This window comes from Aulonocara stuartgranti, assembly GCF_965226115.1.
Source record: "Aulonocara stuartgranti genome assembly, chromosome: 13".
Taxonomy (NCBI): Eukaryota; Metazoa; Chordata; class Actinopteri; order Cichliformes; family Cichlidae; genus Aulonocara; species Aulonocara stuartgranti.
In genome coordinates this window covers 13560641-13586388 of record NC_138949.1, presented here as the reverse complement: position 1 = coordinate 13586388, position 25748 = coordinate 13560641, and the positions used below count along the sequence as shown (strand labels likewise).

Below are 25748 nucleotides of genomic sequence, written 5' to 3'. Positions count from 1 at the left end.
GTGCAGCTCTGTGTTTACCTCCTCATTCATATTTATTGTCACACTGCTCTCTGTAATATCCCTTCAAACAAGCCTTGAACATGGTGCTACTTGAATGCTAAGTTAGGGGAACAAAATGCCAGAAATCTTTGGTAAAAGACACAAAAAAAAAATGTAGCTGTTTGTCCAGTTCATAATTCGTTCCTTTCCTCTTTCTATTTTCTTTGCCTTTTCACGCTGAGCTTTAACATGCAACATGATACATCTGTATCACTGTGAGGTTCTGACTGCGCTGCTCTGATCTGCAGTTCCTAACATATTTGGCTCATATGATCATTTTAAATAAGCACACGCTCTTTCGTTTACCTTAAGGCATCCACTTGGTTCACTTGTTCGCTTTGAGAATGGGATGCAGCTTCCCTGAGCGCTTTTATCCAGTTTGTGTCTGCTTCAGCAGCTTCTACTTGTTCAGCAGGAGGGCGGCGGGCTGGAGCTCTATCGAGTGATTCTGATTCGCACCGAGAGGCAGCAGCAGTGGGTTTAACCACAGTGTCATCTGGGGGCTTTGACAGTGGCACCACATCTTGTGGTTTCTCTGAGTGGGTAAGAGTTTCGAAATCTTCTAGGCATTTTGATGAAACAACAGATGGGCCTGTGTCCACGTCCGCAGTCATTTTTTCTGTTGCATCACTGTCACTTTCCCTTGCCTTACAAGGACCGGTGTTGCCATCAGAGTGACAAACAGCAACCTCCGTGCTAATCTGTGCCTCCCCACTTTGGGAGTTGCCTAAAACGGTGATTGATCCCGAGCCCATTTCTTTATCACTTCCTGCTAAATGCACAACCCCCTGCTTTCCCAAAGCCCCACCATCTATGACTTTTATCCAATTTTGTTCCTCACCCTGCTCGCTAACATTCCCTTCATCCAAGGCTTCTTTATCTTCCTTTGTCATCTCCTCAACATCAGGCCCTTTTATGGGTGTTTGTTCTATTGGGCTGTTTTGTGTGGCTGAGGTTTTATTGGGCCTTTGCAGCCCATGAGGCCTGGACACTGTATCCTGACTTTCACACGCAACGCTTTCACTACCGGTGCTTTTTAGAGCCACAGCAGCACTGAAATCCTCTCCTCCAGTTTCTGGATGCGCGGCAGGATCTGGCAGAGAGCTGCATGTGTGCATAGAAATTTCACCAGCCTGGTTTGTACTTGGTGAAAAATCTGCATGAATAGCATCACTAGCTGTGCTATCTTTAGTTAAAATGGGAATATGAAAAGATGAGCTTTCGTGTTCCTGTGAAACAGGCTCAACAGATACAACCAGATTCTCTGACAGCTCGGATTTTCTACTCTGCTCTTGACAGACAGCTGATAGATCACATTTTTGCTGATCTTTATCACTCAGATCACTCACAAACCCAGTGTCTGGCATTAAATCTCTACCTGACCCCTCTAACCCTGGGCTTTCATTCTCATCTGTCTCCTGACTTGTCTCACTTACATGAGAGTAACCCGCTGCTATCCCTGCATCAGGTGAAGCATTTCTCCCATCAATTTCATTTGAATCAAGGGAAGATGGCAACCTATGAACCTCTAGTGAAGCATCCTCGCCTTTCACTGACTTTATCACTCCTTCATTGCTCATGCTGGCATCACCTGCTAACTCATCCTTGCTTCCTGACTGACAAATATCCCCAGCAGAGCTGTCTCCTTCCTCTGGGGCTCCTTTTACTCCCTTAACCAGTGTCTGGGTCTGATCGTTAGCCTTTTCTCCCCCCTCTAGACAGCCACCTGACATTGCCTCTGTGGGATGTCTGGATCCCAGATACTGTTGATGGTGCTCCTGTTGCTGAGCAAAACAATTTGGATCTGGTGTGGACTGTGATTGGCCAAGAGCTGCACCCAAATCTGGTGCAGAGTCAGAGCTGCATTCCAGCGCTGCTGTCGGAATTTGGCGCAAACTGGAATCATAAACAGTCAGAGGTTCGCTACTAGACTCTAAGTCAGCACGCAGCACGTCCTCGGATGATCCCGGAAATCTGCTGGGAGATGAGGAACAAGTTTCAGTCTCGCTTTTGGATTCAAAAGTGTTCTTTATTTCTTTTTCCTTCTTCACATCCTTTAATGACAATTCACTCTTTTGTCCCATATATGCGTGTGGTGGCTGCAGGGCTCCAATTTCTTCTATAGTCTCTTTATCTGCTTCATTATTCTGTTGTGGCATTGTGCCTGTCTTTCCTGTCTGTTGCTTGCTGCTGTCTGCTGCTTCCTTTTGATTATCCATTGCTGCCTCTTTAGCTTGTTTCTTTTGCTCTTCAAACAACATGGCGGTCTGATCTCCCATTGTGTGGTTTTCTTTCACATTGTCCCCTTTAATTGTATCATAAACCTCGTTGGCGGGCAGGTCGGAGTTAAATGGGTAGCTGACATTTGTGATGTCATCCCTAATGGAGGCTTCACAAATAATAGGTTTAATGCCAGCAGAGTCTGGCACTGTTTGAGATAGAGGAATTACATTAGCAGGTTTATTTCTTGTCACTGCATCGCTGGGAGGCTGAGGTGGAATCGGATTTTCCTCTTGTGATAACTGACTATTTACATTACTGGTAGCAGCAGACTCTTTAGTATCAAAATTTAAATTCTCCAATTTTGGCAAGACCTCATTAGCGTTAACATAGACATCGCCGATCTCAGCATGCTGTGCTAATGAAGTGTGTGTCACTTCTCGGCTCTTATGGGCATCCACCTCTCTGGAGTCACTGCTGCTGTCACCATCAGCACTGCAGTTATATGCCTTTTCAGAGACAGATGCATCAGAGTCGGTAACGAACTCTAGGTGACTCAACATTGGGCCAGGAGGCTGCAGCTCAAAAGCAGGATTACTGACACACTGCCCGATAAACGTGCTTGACTCGTCAGACGCCGTCACTTCTGAAGTCACCCACGCGTCCTTTGTGGGATCGGCAGAGCCGGTGGGGGACTTGGGCCCTTCCCCAGCCTTCGTAATATCTGGGTTAACTGGCTCGTTAGGAGGTTTTTCACCTAATTGCATAACAGGCTGATCAGCTGGGTCACAATGCTTCATCTGCAGAGGAGCTGCGCAAGTCAAGGTCACAGGTTCAGATGTTGAACTTGTGTCAACACCACTTAAAGGTGCACAGTTATGCTGGTTCCCTTTGTTTTCTTCAAGAATGACAGGAGTAGCACTTAAAGGTGATTCCTGAGGCTGGTCAATGTCAGCTGTACCTTTAGACTCTGCCACCACCTTCTTAATCTCCTCCTCCTCCTTGGGCAAACACACAATTGCAGCATCTTTCTGTGTCTCCGCCTCTGCCTTTGCTGTGACCAGTTCAAATGTCAGATGATTTGACTCAGAGATGGCACTTCCTGGTGGTTGTAAAACATCAAAGCACCCTTTATTACCAGTCTGAGTCTCCTCAGCAGGACGTGGAAGCTGTTGTGAGCTGTTCACCGACTGTGAATCTACAGTGTTTGTCTTCAAACTGTCACTATGTGATTGATCTGTGGCAATGTTCTCCTTTGTTTCTTTAGTCCTCGTGTCCCCTTTAGCCAAACAGACATCTTTCTGTGCCTCTGAAAACGCAGCTGCTTCATCCTTGGTAGGAGCTGGATTCATAGGGATGTCTGGCTTCTTTGAGTTGAGAAAGTCTGTGAAAGTATAGCTGGCCTCAAAAACAGGATGACGCAACTGCTCGTGAACAGTCAGCGGGGGTAAAGACGCACAGTCCAGGGCTGGCACCGGCATGGTCTTGAGATCCACGGAGGAACTGCCCATTTCCTTCTCTGCATCCATGAAGTGAACTCTGTTACCTCCACTCCTGCCACATAGATACACACCGACTTCAGACATAGCGGTGCTACCACTGTTGCTCTGGCTATAGGCTTCGACTTGAAGCTTGGCTGCACTTTCGACTGTCTCTGCTTCTGTTGTGCTACTAGGCTGAACCTGTTGATTGTTGCTCGCTTGTTGCTTAACTGGGATTTGCTCTGAAGTGATCAAATGCTGGCGTGAGGTTAAAGACGGGAAGACTCGACTGTAGTTTGTCTCTGTGACGGATGACTCCTCGAAAGTGCGTCCCAGAGCCAGCCCTTCCTCTGACACTAACTTCTGATCGAGATCGGCCCGTCTGCCTCCGCTTGTTTTACTGTAGCTCTGCTCAGCGTCAAGGAGGAGAGGTGAAATTGTTGCGCCACGGTGCTCCCGGCGGGGTCGACAGAGACGCTCCTCTTCGGTGCAGATGCTCTCAGTGATGGTAGCAATCGACTCCCTCCAGCTCTGTGATTTCAGCTGTGACTCGGCAACATCGGTGGGCGGACACCTTTCAGTCTGAGCAGATGACAGCCCACTAGCAGAGCCTTCTGGCTGGCTGAATGAACTGTGCTCTCTCACCAGCCCTCCTTTCTCTACCACCTCCTCTCCTCCTCCCTCTCCTTCTCTCTTTGATCCCGCGGCAATGTGATCCTGACAATCAGAACCAGTAAGTAGCCCAAGGGGAGAAGTATTGATAAAAGCCTCTAAGCACTGTGGCTCCTTTTCTGCATCTCCCTCTTCGGCCGGTGACAGCTCTCTGCGCGAACTCCGAGCGGTCGCCTCTCTCGGTGCCTTGATTTCGCTCTCGGCCGAGTTGTGTGGCATTTTGCTGGTGCAGCTTTCCTCAGCTGCAGCCGGTCCCTCTTTGGCTGACAATGCAAGTGAGCATTTTGCCTGGGAACAGATTAACGCGAGCCGAGAAGGGCTGCCCAGGACTTCGTCCCTCTCTCCGTCTGCAGAAATGAGGCACTTTTCTGTCCCTCTCTCCTCTACTCCTTCCTCACTCTCTGCAACTGCTCTAGCAGCTACTCTCTCCACTAAATCACACCTCACGCTTTCTCCCTCTCCCTCGCTTTCTATCACTTCTGGCAGTGTGGGTGTTGTCAGTGGCAACGCAGTAACCACCGCTAAAGCCTCTTCAAGGACGCTCTCCATGCAACTCTCTCCCACACAAGTTCGGCTGTTGGAGAGTGGGACGTGATTCTCGGGTGTGAGTATTTTTGCTTCTGTAACTGAAGCCTGGCATGTTTGTGTATCTGATCTCTTATCACTAGAAGCAGCTTGATTGATCGCTGTATTTTGGACATGTGTCACGGGTATATTTTGGTTGCTGGTTTCACCTCCGGTTACATGTTGCCCCCACTGCAGGCTTTCATTGGAGCTTTTATTTATGCTGCTTAGGGGATCATTATGGTTGTCTGATTGATGAGGCTTCTGCAAAAGAGCCCGCATGGGTGCAGGTGAACAGGCTGAGGGAGTAAGATGATCCTGACTGCTATGAGGAGATGATAGTAGGGAGCTGGATGTGGGTTTTCCTTCAAGCTGCTCCTTGTAATCAAGCCTGTTGTCAGGGTGTTGCCCACAAATCACAGGACCTGAAGGTGAATCGGTGGGATTTCCAGCATTTATGACTTCATTTTCAGATTGCACTGCTGTGCGTGCCTCCTGCCCAGTTTCCGGGCTTTTCTCCATCTTTTTCTTTTTCCTGTGTCTCTTTTTCTTTGCCTCTTTGTTCTGGGCGGCCTGTTTATCACCAGCTGAACTCTGCTTGTATGGGTCTGATTCCTGCTCCACAGTGTGCTTGCCTGCTCCTGTCTGTCCTTTTGATTGCAGCTCTGGTAATGCGTCTCTATCCCTTAAACGAGGGCTACGCTCTGATGTTTCCATAGCTGAATTACCTACCTTTGTTTCAAAACAAACACCAGCACTGAAATCATCCCTTAGATTTTCTTCTTTGTCTGTCTTTGCCTCCGTGTCTTTCTTCCTAATCACTACATCAGAGTCTACAGTGCTACTCCCCCCCACAGATGCACTGGAATTAGCATTTCCCTGTCTTAGATCGTTTGTGTGATCACTAAACACAGCCTGTTTTGGTTGTTCTCCAGCTGAATATGTTGGCATTTCTAATTGTATTTGCGTGGGTGCTTCCTTCTCTTCATCTGTCTTAATTTCTTTTTCTGCTTTCAGGTTTTCAGTCTCTGCTGTCCCATCATTATTCACAGTGCCTAGTATGTAATCCCTAAAACTAAACACAACTGTATCCTTCTGACTGTCTGCTGTCTCACTGTTTCCATGTGCATTCCTGTTTCCATGGCCCCCGTTGCTATGTCCTAGCTGGACAACGATTGGAGGTGGAGACGATGACTCACTGGACTTGTTAGCCATCACTTTTCCGGTTGTATTCCCTTCATTGCACCACGTCCCGGGCTCGGGGCTGCAAGGCTGAGTGGGAGTGACTATGCCCAGTGACACCAGTTGTTCTTCACATTCTTGGAAGGCCTCTTGGAGTTCCCGGTCTAAGAATGTGGATGGGGAAGGGGCCAGGGGTCTGTTACCCGGGTAAGGTGTGGCAGCAGGCTGAGTTAAGAGCTGGACATCTGCGACAAGTGGGTCGCAGCCGTGAGGCCTGAGGCAAGGGTAGGGTGACAGAGTTAGGAGTACACAGAAACAGCTGCCCAGTAGAAGGCCATGCTCTGACACAGCACTCTGTGACATGCACAGATGACACACAACTGCACCCGGGATGCCTTTTCTAAGATACAGATTCTCTTACAAGAAATAATATCAGCCGTTTATAAGAATACAAGACGGTTGTTAATGGACATGCACTCCAAAATTCATTGCAGTAAGTAGCATTTGTGCAGTTTTACTCACCTATTTCAAACCCTGCTGCAACACGCCTTCAGCATCTCAGTTTTTTGGTATGATTTTCTTATTTTCAGTGTGTATCAAAAGCTTAAAAGCCTAGCGAAATTTATCATCTAATTAAAATGATTTAATTTCTTATTGGAACTATAAATTATTTACTGTAGTCTCATCATACATTAGTTTGATTATATATAATGAGAAATAGTGTCAAGTCATTCATCCTGATTACAGTGATGGGTAGTTTCTGGGTTATTGGAAACAGTTTTATAGCCTAAATAATTTAGCATTCGTGCTACTTTAATGCCATTCATCTGCACCTGCTGAGTCACTGCTAAAACATTACCTGCATTAAAGGAAAATGAGGGACCATTTTAATCTTTCACGCTGTCTGACTACAGAGAATAACCATCATTATCAAGCTATAATCGTCATAGCATAGTCCGTTCAAGTTTCGTTATTTTAACGCATTCTTTTCTAAAGAAGTTCCGATAAAGCGAGTAGGAATATCACCGAGGATCACTACGAGGGATTGGTTAACACAGTCACACATGACTTCTGCATAAAGACTCTGCCAGATCCTTGTAAACACAGCGTCTGTCCTCACATGTTCACTTGGCAGTCTCTGCTAAAGGGTGGAGAAGCAAAACAGACTAAACTGTGTGCAGGTGTCCAGTTTTACTACGCAACAAAGCAGGAACTCTGCTTTTTCAAATGATTTGTCCTTTCTGAAGTTTTGATATTTCTAGTTATTCAAAGCTTTTCACTTGTTTTACCTGTACATTTTTACAAATTCACATCAAACAATGATACTTATACTTCTGGTTGACAGAAGACATCAAAGCATCAGAAGAATTAGTGCATTTAACTTTAGATAAAAGCAGGCAACACTGACCACATCAGACCATGTTAAGGCGTGATTGCTGCAGAGCCACAGCAATCATACCCATCACGCTCGAGCATAAGTTAGAAACATTAGATCACCCTGCCAACTTCTTGTTCCTCTCCATGCTCCCTAATTTCACTCTTTATCACCACGCCTTCTGCTGACAGCACAGAGGACAGCCGTCTAGCCATCATCATGCTGAACCTATGAGGTACCTTGTATCTTGAAACAGCAATGGTTGACTGACTTCTATGTGATGCTGCAGACCCGCCAGCAGGGGGTTCACCTGTTCACATTTCCTGTCACCTGAGCTGGTTTTAGCTCTGCTAACACAAACCCACACACACATATGCAGACATATTCACACATATGCAGACATATTCACACATGAAGCAAATCAACAACAGGTTTGCTTTCACTCTGACTAAATAAACTGTTACAAGTGTGTTTCCTCACAGCCATAAAAAAAAGTAATATTTAACGTATTATACAGTATTATTAGTGTATGCACATACTGGCCACTTTATTAGTTACTCCTTGCTAGTCTAGGTTGGACCCCTTTTCCCTTTATATGTAAAAAAATGTAACGATGAAGGAAATACATGGAAACTGCAGATGTTCCAGCTAACAGAGCATTCTGATCGGGTATATATTTAACTGTCTATTATTACACAGACAATTAAAGCTCTAAGGGCAAACTGAATCTACATTTAATATTTATTATGAGAAGTATTAGGAACAACTGACGGACAGTTCTGGCAATATAAGAAAATATGTTAACATGTCAGCTTATTTTGATATTTTTCCCAAACTTCTATCCTTTTTTTCGGAGATATATGTTTTCAGTATTGCTCACTTTAAACTAGAAAAAGAGAAACTTGAGAAAAATCAGAAAGTTATGACAAAAAAATATCCCAAACACACGAATCTGTTCAAGTCGTGAGAAGGAGAAAAAGGAAAATTCATTTTTCAGGCCTTTAAAATCACCTGCGGTACACAAAGCCAGCAAAAAAATGCGTGGGTAGTCATTTATGAGGCCTATTTGTCACTAATGGAAAAAGAAGAATACTTACTTTTATCGGCAAGTAGACAAAGAAACCAAACAATTGTAGCCGTTTACATTCCTCAGTACTAAAGAGTCTTTCTAGAATGAGTCTTTCTTCATTTTGTGATCGTCACTGATGTTTATGATGACATTGACAAAACTGCCAGGTTTAATCTTGCACTATCAATTCTGCCACCAGCACTAAGAATCAGCTCTGTCTCAATGATTTTTTGCCACTTGTAGCAGCAAATCAAACCTGATAATCCTCATCTGATTATGCATGATAAAGCCAAAAACAAATTGACAGAGCATTACCTCAATTCTTAAGTCAGAGTAGTTAAAAGGACCTCTGTAAATCGGCATAACTTGGAACCATCCCAAAATGGTTGTGGTGTTACAAGTACAGTCTGTGTTTGGGCGCAGATCTGTTATGTAACGCCACCAGATGTCACCAATTATATAAAAGATTCAATTTAAGGGGGAAGATTTTGTTTAGGGTGAGTGCAGGGCTTCAGGTTAGAGGAGTAGTGATTATGGTTAGAGTTGGAGTAAGTATCCAGGAAGTTATGTCTTCTGAAGTGTAAAAGTCTGTGTGTATGTGTGTGTAACCCCTCCACTTACCCCAGTGAGGACTCCCAGATGTTGAGCTCGCTGCTGAAATCTAAACTGGGCAGCAGGTCGTGAGGAAACTCAAGCTCCTCCTTGTCCTCCTGGTCTGCGGCCGTGCCTCGGCTCTCCTCCACCCCGGTGATGACTGGGATGTCTGGCAGCACGGGCTGAGACAGCAGGCTGTGCTGGCTGGTGGAAACCTCGGTCAGTAGCGCTCCGTCGTCCCTCTGGGTCGAACTCTCGGCTCGAGCTTCAGCCTGCAGGAACGGTGAAGGATACCAGTGAGCTACACGAGGGAGTCTGCCACACAACACACACACACACGTGTATACTTAAGCAAGTGTGATCATGTCGCGGGCAAACACGGGAACACCCACAAATTAATGCTCAAAGCCAGACATCACATGAGCAGATAACTCCACCCATGTGTTTGTTTGTTATAATGTAAAGGCCACACTGGCTGAACTACGTCCTTCCACTCAGACGTCTTATCTGATACGTCTCTCAACGTGCTTTTCTTATGCTATTAAAAGATTATTTCCAGTATTAAATCCTAGCATTTATCCCGGCTCACTGCAGTTTAATCTCTGCAGCTTTGTTTACACCCCACATTTGAGCATGTCCTCTGAATGGGACAATTGAAAAATATTGTCATCAGAAGTACTTTCCACCTCACAAACACCTCTGAGGAAATACAAATGTATTTTTTCCCAAGGTGTTGAAATAATAATCATTAAAGCCAAACCAGTTTTGCTGGATGGTGACAAGCATAATTAAGCAGCACAGACAAGAGCAGGTATTTTGGATGATATCTTCTGCTTCAGATGTGTCTTTATCTGAGCCAATCATTTTTCCAAGCAACCTGAAATACAGTAAATGAAATAATCTGAACTCTCATCTGCTTTTTATTTCCTGATTGTTCAACAGTCAGTTGGAAAGGATATAGCCACAGCCACAGCACTCGCTATGAGGACAATAACAGCCTCACGGTGCACAACACTCAGCTAAGCTGCAATGCAATAGAGCTGGGGTGCTCTTGTCTGTGGATGGAGGTGGAGAGTCGGAGGTTATTTTTCTTATTTCTTTTCATTTGTTTCGCGTGTCCAGATTTAGAGATCTAACACAGCCCTGCCTGTTATATTTAGTGTTTCCTTTTTTACACAGAGATCCTGATTTTAGCCAGTGAGTTGATTTCACGTGTGAGTATGGATACAGCCACACAGTGGTAATGATATCCTTTGAGGATCTGCTGAGATTCAGTATTAAAGCACATTGATTATTTATGAATCACTCATAGCTGGCGTGCAGTCATTGCAAGCAGAAACGAAGGTTAAATCAATTCAATGCAGCACTTACACGAGAGCAAGTTTGACCTTATATACACTTGCTTTAGCGTCTTCACTCATATGATGTGATTACAGTAATGCTGCAAACTATTTCAAGCCAGAAACAAAAAAATATATTCAAGACCGACTAGAAAAACACCAACTTACGCTGGAGCTTCGCTTTAGCGCTGTATTTCCTTAATGTGGAAACTGGAGACACATTAACAAATAAATTTGGGCTGCAGGCTCTGAGTCACTGGCCTCACCTGTGTGACCACAAAGAGCCTCCTTTGTGGGACATGTTAAGCACAGAATGTGCTTGCATGAACACACACAAAAATTGTGTGCTAGACTTTTAAAAGACATTTGCACAAGAATGGTGTCATGCCGTCTTAGTTTATTTTTAAATGTTCTAATTTAGATTCTTTTTTTTCTCGTTGTAGCAAGAAACCCAGCTACACAACTGGCTGCAGAAGAGAAGATAAAACATTAAAAGAAACCGGATGCAAAAAAAAAGGCCTGCTGCAGGTATGAGTGTCACTCTGAATGTCTGTGATCTCCCTGCTGCTCCTATTTTCTGGATTAATGTTATATAATCAGGTGTTAAAACAGTTCCTTCACTCCTTAACAGTGATGCACGCTGGGATCAGCACAGTCATGAGAAAACTGTATGTTGCCATGTGTCGAGTTTCCTGTTTCCTGCCTGTCATGCAAAAGACAGAAAACATACAACCCGTACCTTTTCTCAAATGAGAGAATGACGAGGAAAAGCACGCCAAAGTTTACAGCAAACACTCATTCAACATTTCTTAAAAGGTCAAGAAGGTGGAAAATCACACCTGCTCTTTGTTTGTTCGATCCCTACGCAGAAAGCACCTTTTGTTAATATTTAACCCACAGGAACTAAACGAAAAGCCACAGTGAGAGACAGCGAGGCTGACTGGCTATTACTGCCTGTGCAGCAAATACTCTCTATTCAAAACGTCAATGCTCGAGCCCTGAAAAAAAGCCTTAATGCTTCACACATGACTGCTGTAAACACGAAAGAGGAGTGCTGAAGAAGGAACAGGTCCCCTCTTCACCCACAGACACACAAAACCGACTCAACATATCCACTCCATCCACCCTCCTGTATAAAACACACCTTTGATTGCACGTCCTACGAGCTTTATCTCATTTCATCTCTCTTGCACTTACCCAGCAGTGTGCTCCACTGTCCTGAAGGTGACTCTACAGTGCAGTGCAGCTTCTCTGCTACCCTTATACTATGCTCACACTGTGCAGGCAGGCTCTGCAGGGCTCTGTGTTTTGAAGGAGGGCAGTCGAGAACACAAACATGCTGCAACACATGCTGCTGACGCTCCCGCTCCTCCTCTCCTGTACTCCTGTACAGCCCTGTCCTCTTTGTAGAGTCACTGCCGCTCCCCCTTTAAATTTCCATGAGCCTCCTCTGTTTCTTCCAGTGTGTGTATGTGTGTGTGTGGTCTCTAGAAACACTACACTACCAAACCTGCTGCTGCTGCTGAGACTGACTAACTTGACTTGTGCTGGCCTCGTGGAAGTGCTGAGCATTCTCCTCCCCCTCTACTGTAAACTCTTTCCACTCAGCTCTCCTTCTGTCTCCTCCTCCTAGTCTAAGAACTTTCCCTCTTTTCTTTTCTTTCCTTCCCTATTCACCTCCTCCCCCTTTCTCTTGCTGCTGTGTCTTGTGGTTGGTAGCATTGACAGTGCCTCTGCAGGTGAATGCTGGGAATTGGGCCAAGAGTCAGGCCTGCAGTGACCCCCAAAGAGAGGATCAGGTTACGCTCTAGGAAGCTGTGGTTACACGTAAACGTGGGCATGTATGCCCTTTAGAGCCACAGCTCACCCCGCTGTCAATCAAGGGATGTCAATTCTGGATAAGAAACTTAACAACGGCTCCATAAGAAGCCGTCTCACGGATAAACTATTCCACAGAAGGCAAAACAAGAATTTAATAAAAACTCAATCAACAGACTCATTTTAAAACTCTGACTGACATAAGACTAGAGTTTAATAATAATGAAAATATAAAAATAACAACCAAGAAGAATCTGATTTGGCCTAATTTTATAAAACAAAAATTACTAATTGTGCTGTAATGTTATTTTGTGTATAGCCACATTTCTTATGCAAAGCAGAATTATGAAACCACGCCTCAAATTATCGTGAACAAATTGAAATTTTATATCAAATCTTTAAAATGATAAATGCTATGATATTCTTGCTTTTCTTTTTTCTTTTTCTCTGTCTTTTTCATCTAATATTACACTCTATTGAAAACATGTTAAATAATGTTTATATGCATAAACGTTCATTACATTGTTCATTGCACATCACACAATAATAGTTGAGTAGTTTAAAAAAAACTTATGAATGTGCACCACAATTTCTTCCTGCATTGACCGCAGCTTCCTGCTTTAAATATGACCTTTCGATGAGGTTCACGTGCGTCATCACCACATGATTAAACATACTGATATGACAGTTCACTGTTTTTAAAGGTTTTACCATGAAAAAAAAAAACAACTTTCACCTTTCACATGGCATGAATGGGTTATGGTGACTTGATCATGATGAAAGTTGCTACGAACAGGCACAGTTTGAGTGGTAATACCCCACCCCAAAACAAAAAAAAAAACAAAAAAGCAAAAACAAGAACAAAAGCCACAGCCATCCGTTCCTGTGAGCACTACAAATATCGTACCCACACACAAGCTAATATTATCAAAGTGGCAGTCACACGTACACACACACATTGTACCTGCACGGAGTCATTTTGACTTTCCTTAGGTGGCAACAGAACAACATTTTCTGCAGCGCCCTCTTCTGGCTGTAACGAGGGAATGAAATGGTTCACAAAGAGATTTTTAAAGGAACAACTTTACATTAGATAGAAGCAGTTGCATGCAGAGTGCACTGAAAACAACTCGCCACTATTTTTTTTAAGAGGAGTAGCATGTTAAGCTCAGTCAGTCTGTGAGTACTTAGTGCTGGAGCATATAGCTCATGAGTCAAATGTTTAAATTAATCCTATTAGGTTAATCCAGAATTCCACTTCTGAAGTCCTTCAGTCACATTTTAAATTCCCGTTTTTCTATAGGTGTCCTTCTTCTGGTATGTTTGTCTTTGTTATTAGAAGTGCACAACAGCAACATTGCAATAATGAGACACGCAACGGCCTTCTAAACATCATAAAGGCATGAATTATTATTAGGGTGTGTAGCAATGGGCATAGATTAAGACACATGCTGTGAGTCATTAAATAACACATCTGATCTTTATCGTTATCGCAGCTTTACAAGGGTAAATCACAAAATAAGACAAGCCATGTTATCTTATCTAAATGCTCATTAGACAAGCCTCAGCATTTAAAGCCCGTGTATTTCACCGAAGCAAAAAGTTAGTAATCATGCGACTGTGTTAGTTAAAAGAGCTCAAGGTGTGCATAGCAGCAAGTAGAGATCCTAGCTATCCAACGTCTGCAAGCTTGCCCTTACCAATGTCTCAGTCGTGCTGCTCTCGTTCCCCATGGCTTACCCAGCTGCAGGGCCACAACTGCCCAGAGCAACAGCCTCTCACATCAGCTGGCTGTAAGAAACTAGCAACAGAGACACCATCAGCGTACAGCAAGGTCAACAAGGAGACCTGGAGTCTGAACAGCCGTCCCTCAGTAGTCACAGACTCCTGCGTCACAGGATTAAAAGTCTTTGGTATGAGGTTAAACTTCTGTGGAGTGAGGGGGAATTGTAAGTGTGTGTTGTTTTAGAGATTAGGGACGTCTGATGCAAGAACCTTACACCAAGACCAAAGTGCAGGTTTCAAGTCTGCTGATGTGGCCTTAAATGTGGGAAAGCTGGAGCTTCGTTGGTAGAAGGACAGTTGAATTATTTTTTTTAATTGTTCTAAACATGAAATGTGTATTAGTTAGATTAATCTCCAGCTGCAGTAACTTTGTATAACCTCATGTCTAAAAGACATGAAACAAACGGACTCCCAGCATCAGAGCATCCATGCATCAGCACATTGGAGGATACATCAGATGCAGAAATATTCTCTCACAATCATCTCCCTGTCTCGTGAGGATACTTTTGTGTTGTCTGTAATGCAGCTGAGCCGTGAAAGGGAAAGGCCCGTTAATGCATTCCCTGTATGACTGCAGGGACTGCGTGGTAGCTCTGTTTAGTCAGAAAGCACTGACCTGAATATGCAAGACTTTATAAATAGATATTTGCCCTGTTCACTGCTGTTGACGTTTATTACAGTCTTATGCACAATTTTGTCACACAAACTAGATTTCCAAAAGAACGCAGAGGCCGTATAGTCCATCCGTGCAGTCAAAGCATGGCCTGAAATCATTTTTTGTCTCACATTTTTACATTAAAACAAAAGACAAAATGGACATCCTATCCTCACATATTAAATCACACCTATTCTGTGCTGCGGCAGCTTATCGGCCCTGCTCGCCTGCTTGCTATTTGTGTGATTGGGGTGTAATTTCAGCCCCTATAGTGACACGTGTGCACTTTAAGTGGCAGCAGTGTTTCGGGGCTTTTTGGCAGCCCAGAAAGCACTGAGGGGAAATCATGTGATTAGGCTGTTGCCAGGTCTCTTCTCACCTCATCACGGCCTGACCATCACTCAACGTGAGTAATCTTTTAAGTTCACGGGTTTGGCTCAGAGCCATGAATGTCTTTGGTCAGACAAATATGAGTTTGTCCATCAGCGGGTAAACAAACCGCCAAACTAAACAACACAACACGTAATTTCTCAGAACTTTGCAAAGCATTGATGTGCATATAAAGTTGATACATTTGTGATTAAACCCATATTCACCATCACACCACCAGTAACCGTAAACACTCACACTTAATCGAATACAGTCACACTAATCTCAGTACAGGTTTTAACAATGTCACCGTAATATAATCCAAAGTTTTAACACAGCTGCAACTCACCAAAAAACTACTCACCACGCCAAACAAAAGTCTTTTTTCTGCTACAGTGTGTGCCCCCCAGCTTTGACAAACCCCTCCAACCTGTGTTTACTGTCAGACTCAAGGCCAGTGTTTCTGTCCTGTCTTCTGAGGAGCCCCGGTTCCTCTGTTGCTATTTTTTGCACTGGACGCAGGACAGGGACAGAAGTTGGGACAGGATCAAGGGAGGGAGGGAGGGGAGGAGACCGAACTGGAGCTGGGGAAGCCATGTCTGCTCAGGGAGTCAGTGGGCCGAGGGATTGTAAACAAAGACACACGTTATGGAGAGGAGGACGGCATGTCAGACCTCACTTGTCACATAAGAGGCTGCAGATGGCGTTAAAGTGTCCAAACCACCTGTAGCATCCTTTAATATCTACACCTTAACATCTACTGATCCCCTCGATTTCAGTCTGGTGGTCCTCTTTTAAGTCCAACACCTCCCTGTAGATTTCCCTGTGACTGACGTGTAAGGACAACACCAACACACTCACACAGCAACCTGACAGATGGGAAGAATAACAAACAGGAGCCCCAGTTACAGATTTGACAACAGAGAGGCTTTAAATGTTTTTTGGATCCTCTCATCTGCCATCTTCAAAGGCTATTTTCAGCCAAGCGCCCCAGTGTGTGCTGATAGCATCATCCCTATAAATAACAGTACACGCATTGTTCACCAAACACACTTGTTATAGATTTTCTTTATTTGTAGGCTATGGACTAAATGAATCTGCAGATGTAAACAATCCCTTCTCTTGTCAGTCTGTCTCCCATCTTTCCTCGACTACGATCAGCCTCACACTCTCACGTTTATACTCAGCTCCTCCTTTCCCTACTCCCTGATCTGTCTCTGCAGCTCCTTTTTTACTGCTGACATCGCCCCTCCTCCAACACTTGAATGCACCTTCCCTCTCCCCGCTTTCTCCTCAGTAAAGACTCAGCACTTGACCAGTAAAACCTGCTATGGTTCTTCTCCCATGCTATCCCCTGCTCAGTCCCACAGACATGGATGCAATGCTGCAGCCAGTCTCTGACAGCCCCACAGTTTTCCACCTCTCCTCTGTTTACCTTGCCGTGTGGGATTCCGATGCAGCTCCCCATCTTGTATTCCATGTCCTCCTCTGGTGAAGTGACTCTGGCACTACACGGCTGGCAAAGCACCTTTCTGCAGAACTGCATCGTTGTTAGTCAGACTCAGCATTGCCAAAGCAGGAAGATCTCTGCAGGAGCTACAGAGTGAGGGTGTGCACGCCTCTGTGTCTGTGTGAGTGTGTCCCTCAACGACTAATAAACGCTCTGCATTGCATTGCCCATGGTGTCCCTCTGACATATATTTTCAAGCCATTGTTATATAAAATCTACATTACATAAGGAGTCCAACCTAAATCAAATCAGAGTGAAAAAAGGGAGCCACTCTTTCCAGTCTTAATGCAGCCTCACTCTACATCAGTGCACAGGGTGAGCAGACTGAAGCACTGCTTTGGAGAGAAAAAAGCTCAGAGTGGGAGAGAGGAAGAGATGGGAGGCAGCACGAAGTGTGCCTGTCTCTTTAAAAGAACCAAGATGATGCTGGTACATCATCATGATGGGTATGTTTGATAGTATCAGTGCATTCAGCCAAATGAATTCGATCATACTGATATTCACTCAGCCAATATGGAATAACAAAGAAACCCAATAGCAAAACAGAATAAAGAACTTTTATCTTTTAGCTGTTTATCGATTTAGCTGTTTATTGTTTAACTCAACCTTTTTGTTACATTTTTGTAGCATAGTAACAGGGATATATCTATACCTGATGAGTTCCTGACATCTACAGAGAGGAGGTCAGAGGCTGCTCCCTGTTATGCTTCTGGAGGTATTTTGCAGGCATTGTTTGGGTCCCTTTTCTCCTTAGAAAGAGGCATAAAGGCAGATTCTACAAAGTTGTTTTGAGATATCACCTTTATCCTATGATGAATCATTCTTCTCCTGAAGGGAGTGGTCTCTTCTGTGATGAAAACCTCCTCTCCAAACTTGGAGGATCAATAGAAAAGCATTGTGTCTGGCCTGTTTTGGCCTGGGTTGTGTCTAATGTAGCATGACTTTCCACTGTAAGGAATCTAATTATACAAACAAGCAAAAAACAGACTGGTCTTGGACATACTGAAGCCTAAATTGTTCCCGGTGCCAGGCCAGGGCTTTGAATGGCTGCTTGTGCGTGAGTATGTGTATAAATACACTGTGAAGTGATATAGAACCTCCAAGGTTAAAAAATATGTAAGGGTAGGTTGGCCAAAACATCAGTATGCAGTCTAATATCACTAAGATAACATTTTGGCTCCTTAAAAATGAGCAACTCACAAAATTTCCAGTTGAGACAACCATGCATCATAAATACAGGCAGATAAAAGATTCTGACATGGTCCAGGGATCAGACCAGCTGCAGAAACCGGCACTCCAGTGATCACGCTTCATAGTAGGTTTACATGAAGAAAACCAGTGTAAAAAGAAACCTGACTTTCCCTTTCCCTTGATTCGCGCAAGACTTAAGACTCCTATGTCATGGACAGACTAATCCGTCATAGGAAATTATGGGATATGAACAAAATATCAAAACAATCCTTACTGCAAACTTTCTTGCACTAACGATATACAGTTCTGTGAAAAATAAATTAGCTGCAAGTAGAACTGCTGTCAGCAGCAACTTAAAGCAATCACTATCTATGTGACTTCATCAGTCTTTCACATTGTTATGGAACAACTTTAGCCCATTTGTCTTTATGTTGCTTCACTTTATTGAGGTTTGCAGGCATTTGCACTGCTTTTTTTAAGGTCTCGCCACAGCATTTCAGTCAGCTTGAGGTCTGGACTTTGACTCGATCATTGCCACACTTCCATTCTTCTCTTTTACAGCCTTTCTGTTGCATACTTGCTGCTTGCTTGGGATCATTGTCCTGTTACATTACCCATGTTGGTTAAATCTTAACTGTTGTACAGATGACCTCACAATGAAGTTCAAGGTCAACTGAGTAAATCCAAGGTACCCAAGCCATGTGTCTGCTAACCAAGCCGAAATAAAAATCTTCCACCACCATGGCGAGTTAGTGTGAGATGTTTGTGCTAATATCCGGTTTGATCATTGCCAGTCATGGAACCTTCATTTCTACCAATGTGTTATGTCAAAGCTCAGATTATCAGAAGCATATTATGTTAAGGCTTTTGTGTATCAATATTCAAGAGTTGCAATAAAATAATTTTAAAAAACTTTTATTCATTTCTTTTTTATTATTCAAACTTAAAACACAGTAAAAAATAAACAAATGTGCAATAGAACGATTATTATACATTGACCTCAACTGATAAAACCGTAACACATCACTTGAATTTTATTAAGTAAAACGTTTAAGAACAATGTTTAGGTTTTTCAGTGGGGAAGATGGTGTAGTCTGTCAGTCATTCTGTGTGTTTGGAGGCCGAATAATTGAATCTTTGATGTCGAAGGCATCTATGAGCTCCTGAGAAGGACAAAGCAAACTTTACAATTAATATCACAGGCACAAAACAAAATCTTGATTGTAGCTACCGTGCTTTTAATTAATGTGCACTTCAGGCCAAAACCTGCTAACCTTCCATATCTTTGGGCTGATAGAGAGGATACACTGTTTACGGCTGGTGGAACCTCCGGCTTCCACCTCCCCCTCCTCTACAGGAGCTGAAACATGAAAACATTGTTTTATTTCATTATTTACCTCAAGGGACTTTCTATGCTATCCCCCAGTCAGAACAGTACAAGTGTCACATCATCTCACCTATACATGGCAATTTCTCTTCATCAAGATACATTCTTGCCAGTCCATCCTGAAACACAAATGAAACTGTCATGCCTGTTTATGGTCACCAGGAGGCACTGGAGTTCACTTTAAATCTTTAGTAAATTCCATACTCTGATCAGAAAAGAAGTGTGAAAGATGTTCTCCACTGTCCGGGAAAAGGAGCTGGGGTCAATGACGAAGTCGTAATATGATATTGGTGAGGTTGCTGTGATAGAAGGAGAGGGGAAAAAAGTACACGTGAGCAACTAATAGTTTACACAGCCATGCGATGTCTCTGAGGTCGACTTCAAACTCACGATCATCTTGGTAATAACTCTTCAGGTACCCCAGAATCCTTTCCACTTCTTTTTCTGTCGCTTCTTGTTGCGACTCTTCCATTTTCTTCAGCTAAAAGACATTTAATGACACACCGAATAAGTGGGATAGGTCCACAAAATTAAAAAAATAAATTTAAAAATCTGTTGATTTCATTTGTAAGAAATACAATTAGATAATAAAAAGTCAAGATATGCACTGAAAGATGAAGATTACAGTGAAGGGGCCTCTCTAACATGTAAGGGAAAGTTATTCCATAATTTAAAGCAGCGACAGAAAAGGCCCTGTCCCCCTAACATTCCTTGTGGATCTCAGTACTTCCAGGAGCAGCTGGTCAGCTGACTTGAGAGTGTGTAGGGGTGAAGAAGCTCAGAGAGGTACGGTGGGGTAAGATTGTGAAAAGATTAAAGTTGAACTTTAAAATATACGATCAGCCAGTAAGTAAGGCCAGGAGAGGGGTTATATGCTCTGTTTTACAAGTTCCTGTTAACATTCGTGCAGCCGCATTTTGAACCAGCTGCAGGCGCAAGAGTAGCGACTCACTGACTCCCACATAAAGAGAGTTGCAGTAATCCAGATGGGATGAAATAAAAGCATGGATCACTGTTTCAAAGTGCTGCCTAGAAAGAAAAAAAATTGACTGTTGCCAATCGCCTTAAATGATAAAAACTAGACTTAACGACCGCTCTGATTTACCGTCTAATTTAACATCACTGTCCAACTTCAAATCAAGATCACTAATAATAGCTTTAAAATAAACTTCCAGGGGTTCCAAATCAACAGAAGAAGATTCACAGGGATCATTTGGTCCAAATACCAACATTGTGGTGGATAATGTGGCGAAACTTTGTGTATGTGTGGAAAATGGAAACAGGGACGGGGTGGCTACTACATTTATCTTAAACTACATGTAGGTAACAGCAGCCATGGAAGTGTCATTTCAGTTACCTGAGTAGGCATTATCCTTTTGGCTTCTTTGCTGGGTGCTTTTCTTTGCCGTTCTATCCTTTGTTTTGGGGGAGGTGGTTCTGCATAGAACGAGCCCATCCTGCAAAGAACCAGAGGGATGAGAAATTTAAAAAAAAACGAAAATCAGAAAACGTATCCACATAAAACCACTGTGTTATTCCATCTTATGCCATAATTTGACAATGCGCCTTCTGTTTAGAACTTCTCATATGTAAAATCCACAGGTGAGGTTGCGTTGATGACATTTTGCTCACATTGTTGAGAGTTGTCCACCATATTGGACATGACACCGCCACCAGGGAGGGAAAAATGTGTCTTCCCTGACTGATTGGTGAGTGGTAGGTTGAATCAGCCATAAAGAGGGTGCCACACCAAAAGCCTCCTTGTGATCATTTTAGTCCTGCAGATTGCTTTGTAGTTTCCATGGAAGACACCAACTTGTCTGCAAACACTCACCAACTAACTCCATCGCGGTAGTAAAAAAATGACCACTCGGAGAGTTGCTGGCAAGTGTCTACAGAAAAGCTTCCTGCATGCAATCTACAGGCAGCTGGAGCAATCTGCCAGTGAAAAACAATTAAAAGAAGGATATTTGTGCAGAACAGCAGACCTCTTTGTGTCCAATTTCACCATGTGACGGGCAGCAACCATTCACCAGCTGGTCAGGAAATACACATCTCTCTCCATCACGACTGCTGGTTGCCAGGGGGTTGCTGACTGTGTGACTGGGACCTTATTCACGTCATCGTACATCATCAAATTCTCAAAATAGCATCACATGACTGCAAAAGCCAGAGTATGACTGAGTAAGCATTACCCTGCTGCAGTATAATTTTGGTGCCACATCATACCATCCATAATATACCAGCATAAATTTTTATGCGATATAAAAGTGTCGCAACCTGATGTGAGTGGTACAACAGTGTCATGCGTTTACATTTCCCAGCAGGCACAACAATGACACAATCCCAGACTGCATAAACAACAGCCAAGAAATTCCAACACCACAAAATACTTTGTAAAATATGCAAGAAATCTCCTCCTGTTAAAGGTAGAAACAACAAACTTGTTTTGCCATTTGAGACAAAAGTACAAAGTTGAGTATACCCAGGCTATGACAGCAAACGACACAACCTGGCATCACTCAAGCACTTGTTATTTGCACTCCATGAGACAGGAGGAGCAAACGGTGGAAGAGAAAAAAAAATAAGAGAAAGGAAGGTTTTTAGGAAACGACAAAGAGCTGTTCAAGGACGCTTTGATTGCTGGCAGCAAATCTGGAACCACTTATTCTACTTTTATGGACTGGCAGAAGACCACGTGCGCTTGTCGAAAGAAAATTTCTGTGTTATTAATTTGCTTCTTCACAGAACATCAGTCTATTTTTAGTTGGCAGGCAAAGATCCTGGCACTGCAGTCCCAGCTAGTAAACAGACTTGCTAAATCACTCACATGTAGTGGAAAGAGGGTGCTGTCCTAAAGCAGCACTCTGCTCTCCTGGCCAATCGGTGCCAGGCGTCCTGTGGCAGGTAGCCATTAGCGGTGTTCTGCTGCTCGTCTTCATCATCTTCTAGTCGGTTCAGACCCATGAAAGACAACTGTAGAGAAACATAGACATGACCACTGCAGTATGTGATGCTTTGGAAGTTGTGTTAAAATCGCACATTTTCCTACATTTATTAGTATTTGTGTCTGTATAACTCACTTAAATGAGCAGGAAAAAAACTAGTACAAAGCTGCTATAGCTACCGCGTTATCATAAAGAAACATAGGGCTGTGCCATATGACTCATATCCCAATATAAGACATTTCTCATCCACCATTTTCTGTAAATTCTGTGAATCTCAAGCAACTCGACTTGTGTGAAGTGTTTTCACTTTTCAGTTGGAGTCAAGTGTTTGGGCAGTACATTAAACTATATATTTTTAGATACAAGTTGTAACGGCCACCATTTCCTTTGTATTTCTTACAAGCCGTGTGGCGGGTAAAAGCCTGTTCTAATGTTTGAGTCTAAGGTTTATTTTTTTGCTTCTCATCCGTAAACTCTCTCCATACTCTTTCTGCTGGTATTCTCTGTGCCTGCATCCACACGATGACCATCCAAACAATTAAGAAAATATTGCCATAAACAGTGTATTTTGTGATACCACAAAACAAATGATAGCGTATAATATGAAACGATAGATGTTTTCATTTCATCATCTGATATATTTCAATCATATCACACAGCCCTACAGACAGATATTTAACAATTCATGATTACTGGGGTTTGTCTGGCCATCATATGAGTCCACTAAACAAACTCCTGTCAGCTTTGTTTTGCCCTCCTTGCCTTTTTTTAACCATACATAACTTAAGGTAAAAGAAAAGCATGTGCAGCTCGAGTTACAAATCCAGACAGAAATACTGCAACTGTACAAAACTGCAAGGTCTGTATGGACCACTCGTGCAAGGTGACTGAAGGACAGACATGATACAGTAATCATACTCACGAGATGCTCAGCAAAAGCAGTGGGATCGAAAGCGGTTCCCTCGGAGAACAGCTGGCTGGCTTTCTCCTTCCCCAGGTCTGTAGCCACAACAAGGAGCTGTGCATCCAGGGCTGCTTCTCTCGCTTGTCGAACTGCCACCAAAACCCAACCAAAAAAAATGTAAAGTATAAAGGATTGATCTGCTGGCATGTGTTATTCATTTACATGTATCAGACCTACCATCTTTAAAAAGTTTGTTTGCTTCCTCTAAAACCTCTGTTAGTTTGTTGTTTGAAGGGCTCAGCATATCTTCCCTGTTCTCTGAAAAACAAAACAAGAAGAAAAGCACATCAAGGATTTGTTTGTAATACATACAAATCAACAACTTTGGCCATCCCCAAACCTGCTGGCCTGTAGTCACTCACGTTGTACTGAGCTGATGAGGTCTCTGTATTTGCTCCTTATTTCTCTCCTCAGGCCCTGGTCATTGTCGTCGTCTTGCAGGTCGGCTGGGCCGATGTCACTGCCACCCTCGTCCCCGTCACTTTGCTGCTGGTCTGCTTTCCTTCGGCCCGCTGAGCCATTATGCCGGGGAGCTTCCTCGTCACCACCGCCTTTGGATCTCTTCATCTTCACTCTCGCACTAGTTCGGCTGTGTTTTGTGAAAGGGAAGCAGGCTGACGGAAATCAAACATAAACAAAGCGCGTTTCTATCGATGAACAGGACTAATTATTACCTTCTAAAACAAGTCTTGGAGACAGGGTACAGAAACGGTCTGTTTACGGCTTCGGTTGTCAAGATGCTCGATGTTTTATTGGTACATATACCTAACGTAGCCACACCGTTTTTCTCAAAGTTTAGCCAAAGACACATAAAAAATCAAGATAAAAATCCGCATACGCTAGTGCTTACATGTGGTAAACCCAGCCCAAATATAATATAAAATGCGGATTAGCAAATCTTACCATACAGTTGCTTTTTGAAAAAGACTACTATGTCATGTTAGCTTTAACAGGTCAGTTAACAAAACAGAACCCTCTCATGCCTGCATACGCGAACGCGGAAGTCCTGCAGAGTTATATATCTCGCGTTACTCGTGTACATCTTTGGTGTTCAACGTTAGCCGACGTTAGCTAGCAAAAGCAATAGCCGCTTAGCTTAGCTCAACTGTTGGACGTTTGACTGTCACGGCCAAATAACGTCTTGGTTAAAAGCAAATACACAGCCTGTTGTGAGTGTCACAAATCCACCCGTGCGCAGTTTTTTTTTTTATTATAATTGCTTCAACGTACCTGTGAGGCAAACGGACACAAGGCGCGCCAATTGGGTGTCAGCGAAATCGTCATGAAAGTCTAGACTTCTTCTTCTTCTAAATTTTATTGACGGTTGGTAAACAACTGAATGGCGCATTACCGCCACCAACTGGTATGAAGTGTGAACTGGAACGTCCCCCCCCCCCAAAAAAAAAACCCCAAAACAAAACAAAAAAAACAACAACAACAAAACAACAACTAAAGTCCTCCCAAACAATTTACCCTCTTTTAAAAACTGGAATAAGGCCTGATAACCTTTACTTCTAGAGTCCTTTTGCAGTAAATAAATAAGATCTAGTTTCATTTTTATCTTACTGAGATTTTGGGTCAGTTATCATCTCTCCACCTGCACTTCTGACAGTGTAAGATGACATGTTCTATCGTTTCGTCTTCTCCACAGTTGTCACATTTCCCTGTTTTATCTTTCCTTATCAAAGTGTAGTGTTCACACCAGTATGTCCAAATCCTATTCTCGATATGACCACCTCCTTATTTCTCCTTTCCTTTGAATGTTGTACATACACTGCCCCTTCCTTTCTATGGCGTTATTTTTGTGCCACTATTCTGAGCGCACGTAAAAAAAAAAATGCAGGTGCAAGTGTTGCATTTTGAGGAGAAATTTATTTTGAGCGAAGAAAAGGTAAATTTGAGTGAACTAAATTCATTGCTGCGTGCAAAAAATGTATTTCAGTGTTTGCTATTATCTAAACACACACACAATAGCAGCCCCTGTCGCTCAGTTTTTGCACTTGTGCTTGCTCACATTGTGTTGCTTGCGCTCTCAACATTTCTGCCTGTGCACGCTCAACTCTTTCTGTACACCGTTATATTTGTGCCACAAAACCAGCCAATCACAGACTTGGATGCAAAAAAAATCTGATTGCCTGTTTTTTTTTTTTGTTGTTGTTTTTTTGGAATGCATTTATTGAATAACAAAAACACGGCACAGTGCAGACGTCACAAACAGACAAGTGCAGATGACATAAAGGAGCACAAAAAAGGACAAATCTGATTGCCTGTTCTGGTCTGCAATCAGCTCGAAATGACGAAATGCAATATCCCAGAATCCATTTCGTCCAAAAACTCAAACGAGGCAGTGGCGGAGGAACACAGAGTGGCGGAGTTTGAAATATTACTCTTTCTGGGTCACAAAATAAACTTTTTTCTTTTTACTTTTGTAAAGTAACCTAAAATTATTATTGCCTCAAAGGGATTTAGTATTTTGCAAGATTGTTATTTACATACTTATTTGTATAACACTTTTAACAAAATACTCGTGTTACCTTGTTTTGTCTAATTCATACTGGCTGCAAGATTTACCCACGGTGGTACCA

General features: G+C 43.1%; 2 protein-coding genes across 9 annotated transcripts in view; both read right to left on the bottom strand.

Annotated features, from left to right (window-relative positions):
* tacc2 (transforming, acidic coiled-coil containing protein 2) overlaps positions 1-16979 on the bottom strand; it is a 47278-nt gene extending 30299 nt beyond the window's left edge. For 4 of the 7 annotated variants that reach the window (XM_082558193.1, XM_082558192.1, XM_082558194.1 and 1 more), the window contains exon 1: positions 346-4796. In XM_082558193.1, coding sequence (XP_082414319.1) covers positions 346-4631 — 4286 coding nt within the window. In that variant the 5' untranslated portion in view covers positions 4632-4796. Of the gene's footprint in view, positions 1-345; positions 4797-9223; positions 9469-16598 lie in introns of those variants that run through there. The other 3 variants (XM_082558196.1, XM_082558197.1, XM_082558198.1) reach the window with 2 other exon arrangements.
* Positions 16980-18763: 1784 nt separating this feature from the next.
* On the bottom strand, positions 18764-24528 carry nsmce4a (NSE4 homolog A, SMC5-SMC6 complex component). Of its 2 annotated transcripts, none has more exons than XM_082557404.1 (11): positions 24394-24528; positions 23526-23777; positions 23341-23421; positions 23122-23252; positions 22082-22227; positions 20609-20708; positions 19642-19732; positions 19456-19550; positions 19322-19370; positions 19139-19224; positions 18764-19027 (listed from the first exon to the last, which is right to left on the bottom strand). In XM_082557404.1, the coding sequence occupies exons 1-11, from the start codon at positions 24509-24511 to the stop codon at positions 18962-18964; spliced, it is 1215 nt and encodes a 404-aa protein (XP_082413530.1). In that variant the 5' UTR covers positions 24512-24528; the 3' UTR covers positions 18764-18961. The 2 variants fall into 2 exon arrangements, with proteins under 2 accessions (XP_082413530.1, XP_082413531.1); XM_082557405.1 differs by having other exon boundaries at positions 23526-23752; positions 24394-24486.
* Positions 24529-25748: the final 1220 nt, after the last annotated feature.